The sequence below is a fragment of the Ictalurus furcatus genome, chromosome 24 (genome assembly GCF_023375685.1).
Source record: "Ictalurus furcatus strain D&B chromosome 24, Billie_1.0, whole genome shotgun sequence".
Lineage (NCBI taxonomy): Eukaryota > Metazoa > Chordata > Actinopteri > Siluriformes > Ictaluridae > Ictalurus > Ictalurus furcatus.
The window spans coordinates 6,643,884-6,649,925 of NC_071278.1; the positions used below are offsets into that span (position 1 = coordinate 6,643,884).

The 6,042-nt window shown below is 36.3% G+C and overlaps 1 protein-coding gene across 1 annotated transcript; it reads left to right on the forward strand.

Annotated features, from left to right (window-relative positions):
- The first annotated feature begins 707 nt into the window (after window positions 1–707).
- Window positions 708–5,818, forward strand: LOC128600663 (zinc finger protein 239-like). The gene is made up of 4 exons (XM_053613307.1): window positions 708–828; window positions 3,399–3,480; window positions 3,603–3,665; window positions 5,072–5,818. Exon 4 carries the CDS (start codon window positions 5,072–5,074, stop codon window positions 5,816–5,818), a length of 747 nt encoding a protein of 248 aa, XP_053469282.1. The 5' UTR covers window positions 708–828; window positions 3,399–3,480; window positions 3,603–3,665.
- The last annotated feature ends 224 nt before the right edge of the window (window positions 5,819–6,042 follow it).

A 6,042-nucleotide genomic window follows, 5' to 3' on the forward strand; every position in this document is an offset into this window, starting at 1 on the left:
CTCCTGGCTTAAACATATTGACAGATCCGATGACTTTGAGGAGCAATTACTTCAAAATTCCACAATAAAATTAATTGATCTTTATTGTGGCCATAGAGTAGGTCCATATGAACTGATGTGAGTTGGTTTGATTGTCTAACTCATATTTGAAATGTCCCTGTTACTTCAGCCTTAAACTGAAGTAATATATTAATATTTTCGTGTTTCTATTTTTAAATAATTATTTTTTAAAAAACACACTTTTGCCTGTAAACTCAGAAATGCTGCCATTTTTTTGTTTTGTTACTTATTTATTTAAAATGATCATTTATTTAAAATGATTTGCTTTTGTTGTGTAGGAGCTCTCGGACGCTCGTTTTCCGCTTTCGGTGCTGTTACCGCTAAGTGTGTAAAAGCCGCGTCCCAACATGCGGCTAGATTAACCGTGCTTTCAGAAAGAACGGCTGATCCTGGGAATGCCCGAGCAAAAAAAAAAAAAAAGTATTCTGCGCATGTTCGGTGACCTGTAGTTTTGTTTTGGTTTTTTTGTTATTTTGTAAAGGGGCTTCTTTGCCACACCTCCAGAAACGCCCATTTTACTTGGCGGTACTGAAACCCCTGGAATTTAGTTAATACCGAACTGAAGGTAGCGGCATTGGTTTAAAGCGCACTGCGCATGCGCCTCCTTCCTACACTGTGTGTGAATGGGTCTTGGTGGCAGATAAAGAACCAAAACACACACTCTGACTCTTTAAATCCGGTTCCGTTAAAACCGAGATCACTTCACGAACCCTTTAAACATCCTGAAATCACCAGACCGGAAGTGAGGGACTCTGTGGAAACCGGTAGGTAAGTAAATACAATAATAACAATAATAATCCAAATCAACTCACTTGTTCTGGTTTATTTAGCTCATAGCCCTTAGTGATAATAAACCGTGGTTTATAAATCTATATAAATGATGTATCATGTTCTAACCTCTAGTTTGAGTTAGTGGAGAATAATAAAAGTGTGTTGATGGAATTGAATATCCACCACGAGACAGGAACACAATTACACCGCAAGACACAACAACCAGAATAAAATAAAAATGGAACAAGAAACAAAAACCAAGTCCACAAGGAGGAAGAAGAAAGACGAAAAACATGTTTACATACAGGGATGAAAGAATTATTTATTTATTTAAAATGATCATTATGTAGAAAGTTAAATTGCTTTGGTTGTGGAGGAGCTCGTGGACGGTACCTGCGGTTAATAACCGTGTTTTCAGTAAGAGCAACGGGTTTAACCGCAGTTAAAGTTTCTGCAGTCCTCTCTGAGGGGTACACGTCTGACTCCCTTAAATAGCACAAAACCCTCCATGCTCTTAAGTAAAAAAGCAAAAAAACAAACACACAACCCACCTTTATCCAGCACAACACATGAAGAAACGTACCATTTCCGGGTCACAGCCAACCAAATAATAAATAAATGAAACTGTTCAAATGAAACTGTTCAAAAGAAACCTTAGATTAAACCCACTTTCTAATTTTAGACTTTTCACTTGAGCATGAGATTGAAAGTACAGAAAACGACTTATTCGTTTTGGATTTGTAAATGAATAATGAAATTACAAGCCTTTTTTTTTTCATTTTCTGACATTTGTTTCTTGATTATGAAAACAGTGAATCATATACGGATTATACAGAGATCAAATAAACATATTTTACAGTAGCAGATATTTTAAGATATATTTTTTTCCCGCCTTTTCTACTTGGTTTTCTGAGACATTTAAAATTCTGAAACAGTTACACCACCTCACAGAGAAAAATATTAAATGACGATAAAAGTATTAAAGTATGAATATATTTACCCAAAAATAAAACAAAGTTCACAACATCAGGAAAAAAAGGGTAATTAAGTCACCTTTAAAGGAAAGAATATCTTGTAAAACAATAAGGGGAGTTGACTCAATTTTAATAGACAACCAGCTATGTAAATCAAACCAGAATTTAGAAGTAACCTCACGGTAGAAGAATAGGTGATCAAGTGTTTCAGGAAAACAAGAACAAAAACTACAAGGATTGAAATGAAATCTGTTTTGTATAAATTCACTAACAGGGTAAATCCTAAACATGTATTTGTAATGGGTCTCCTTAACCTTTGGAGCAACTGGGTAATTAAAATAAAAGGTAAATCCTTTATCCCTTACTGGAGTTTCAACATCTCCCAGAAAATAACATTGGTAATCACCAGTGATAATACGCTTAAATTCTTTGTAGATAAGTTTATTATTACACTTACTGTCAAAAAGATCAAAATTACATATTTTTAAAGAAGGAAGAGAAACTACAGGTCTAGATAAAGGATCAGGAAAAACTGCTTTGTATTATTCTTAACAGTCCAGTGGGCACAGCATTACATATCTTATCATAGCCTTTTGTTGTATTTTTAACTCCGTATTTATTAGCGAAATCCTTATGAGATAAGAAATACCCATTAGTTTCTAACAAATCATGAATAAAAATAATACCTTTGTTATACCAGTCGCTTTTAAACAGAGACTTTCTTTTAATCACTACTCACCCTATTGTTCCAAAGAGTGGAGTTATAAGGGAAAAATTACGGGTAAATACAATTTTAAAAAAAAAACATTACTTGTTCTATGAAAATTTGATACCTTCAGAGGAATTTGAAAAATATCCAATTACATCTTAACATAAATCAAGACAAAATATTTGAAAATATGATTGGGAATATGGTACCATATTGCATTTGTCTTTTTATTAAACATTCTTTAAGCGATTTTATTCTAAATGCACCAAGAAGAGGTTAAAAATCAATGGCTTTCAAGCCTCCACGTTCTTGCTCTTTAACCATATGGAATTTACGCAAATAGGTTTTTTTTGTTTGGTTGGTTTTTTTCCATATAAATTCAAATAAAATTGAATTCACAGATTTAACTACCTTTGGGGCCATATACACGGCAGGAGATAAATATATAAGTTTGTATATTCCCTCAGTTTTAGTCAAGAGGATTCTAGCCAAAATAGATATGTCTCTAGATAACCAATGATTTAAGGATTAAAAACAAAAAAAACTCCTTCAATTTTAGAATTGAAGTTTGAGTGTTCTTTATTAGCACAGTTCTTGGTAATCATAGCCCCTAGGTACTTAACCTCCTGTTTTACTGGAATACCCTATATTTCTTTTAAAGTACAATTATGAATAGCCATTAGTTCACACTTCTTTTTTTTTATTTTATTATTTTTTTTTTTAAGTTTACGGTCAGACCTAAAGCCTTTGAAAAAATGGCAGTTCTATCAATAACTAATTTGCTATATAGGGAATTTTGAACGAGTTAGCGATTTTGTACTCCTCTTAAGAGTGAAGAGGCTGAAGTTGAAAGTTTCATGTAATCATCGATGTTGTCATTACAGGAAACCAACACACACTTGGTTGTTGAGTTTCGTTCTCCACACAGGCTTTAAAGCTCTGATACTCTGCATAACATCACTAAAGGTGAGTTCACTTGAAACATCCCACCTGAGCTGCTCAGTTAACAAGTTAGTGGAGATTCTGGAGTCATGAATCTCTGTATTTTTCTTCCACTGTCCTGATTCTTTACACCTCTTATAATGAAGTCGGAGTCCAGACGGCGCTCTTTAGGAAAATCTCCACAGACTCCTGCTGTGACTGGCTCAAAGGTAAAGTTTAGTCATGTGTCTGGTTTCTCTTTTCATTTCTAAACTCTGAGAACTTCTTTATAATTAAATAATTATTACAATACTATATACAACAAGCAGAAAACTTCCCAGCAAACACAGTACGTTCTGATGATGTCGCCAGTTTCTTCAGCAGAAAGCACTCTAAGAGTCTCGGGGTCTTGGTGCCAAAAGATAGACTTTATTATTCAAACAACAAAGCCGAGCTGGTCTGCAGATCAACTCCCTTCCTCAATACATGCTTTTATACAATTTTAAAACACTGATTTTAAAAAAGATTACATACTTTCCTAGCACGAGCAGGTATCAGTATACTGATTAAAATTTGGTTATATTCTTTATAAGTTATTATAACTTGTTGATACTCTTTCACACCTTATACTTTGGTTATACATGAGTGAATTACACTTTGATTATTTTATTTATTCATTTTATTTGTTTATTCTATAATAGATGTGGGTGAAAATGGGGTCTTCTTAGGGTTTTATTCAAAGACTTGGTTTGTTTGGGTGGAACAGAAGATTTATCACATGTTCAAAACTGATGTTTATAATTTCTTAGCTATTCACAAATATACATTATCGTTCAAAAGTTTGGCATCAGTGTTGTTTCAGATAAATCTATAAAACAAGTGTAATACGATTCTTGTGCTACAGACTTGGGTTTCTGAATAATAATCCACGTCAGCGTGGGGTGACATTCTTACTGTGTTGAGCAGAAGTTTGTCGTTTGTTTTCTGTGAGCTCCAGAGCCAGAGTGCTGTAAACTTTCTGCCACTTTTGGATAAATATCCATATTTTCAGGTCTTTTCTCTTCATAAAGATGAGCTGGAAAAGAGTGCTGCTTAATGGGTGCCATTTATTCCAGTCCATTTTACTTCCACAAACAAAAACAGAAGAATAATGTGTGAGCCAGCTGATTTAAAAAAAAAAGAGCCAATTCTCTTGCTGTAATCACCTAATGTTCCATGTAGATTTTCCAGAGTCTAAACACCTTCAGTGCTTCAGCTTGAAAAAATATTGACGCCCAGAGCAAGGTCGTCTTTGTATGGCTAGTATCTGAATTTCTAAACATATAAAGTTCTATATGAACTATTTCTGTGAGATTAGTGATGAGAAATCATGTGCAAATTAGGTCAACTTGTTCATCTTGACTCTTAAGAATGATCAGTCACAGTGGTTTTGGTATTAGTAAAATTGGGCTGCAATCAATAGAATTACATTACAAATTTAAAATTACAAAGCTTTTACAGCTATTAAAGGCGGGTGATTGGGTGGTCGAGTCGTATTAGTGTATTGTAGGAGATGGTTCCAAAAACAATTCCATAAATGCTTGGGGACAATCTAAAATACTTTAATCATCTTGAATAATTTTGTTGTGTTTTTCAGATGTACCACTGCTCAGACTGTGGAGAGAGCTTTACTAAAAGTCATCATCTCAAAGATCACGAGCAGATCCACACAGGAGAGAAGCCGTGTTACTGTGGACAGTGTGGGAAGAGTTTTACTCGTGAGAGTAATCTCCAAATACATGAGCGCATTCACACAGGAGAGAAGCTGTACTACTGTGGACAGTGTGGGAAGAGTTTTACCCAACTATGTACTCTCCAACAGCACGAGCGCATTCACACAGGAGAGAAGCCGTATCATTGTGGACAGTGTGGGAAGAGTTTTACAAATCAGAGTACTCTCCAAATACACGAGCGGATCCATACAGGTGATAAGCCGTATCACTGTGGACAGTGTGGGAAGAGTTTTACTTGTCAGAGTGCTCTCCAACGACATAAGCACATTCACACAGGTGAGAAGCCGTATCATTGTGGACAGTGTGGGAAGAGTTTTACTTGTCAGACTAATCTCCAACGACACCAGCGCATTCACACAGGAGAGAAGCCGTATCATTGTGGACAGTGTGGGAAGAGTTTTACTTATCAGAGTACTCTCCAAATACACGAGCGGATCCATACAGGTGATAAGCCGTATCACTGTGGACAGTGTGGGAAGAGTTTTACTTGTCAGACTAATCTCCAACGACACGAGCATCCTCTGCTCCGGTGCGGACGCATTGGTTCAAGTGATACCAATGATCTCTCCCCACAACTTTCACAGCCGTGGCTGTTGCAGCGACCACAGTGAAGGGTCCTTCCCGACGTGCCCCGAGGGGGCTCTTCCTCTTGAACGTACGAATGTGTACTTTATCCCCGGGCGCTACTTGACGTACATCCTCCCGTACCTCGTCCCCACCGTGGATTGCCTTTCTAACCTGTGAATGTAACTGTCTGTGGATTTGATCGAGGATTTGCATATACTCCTGCATTTCGCCCTCCAATTGGGCCACAGATGGCCCTGTGTATGGACCT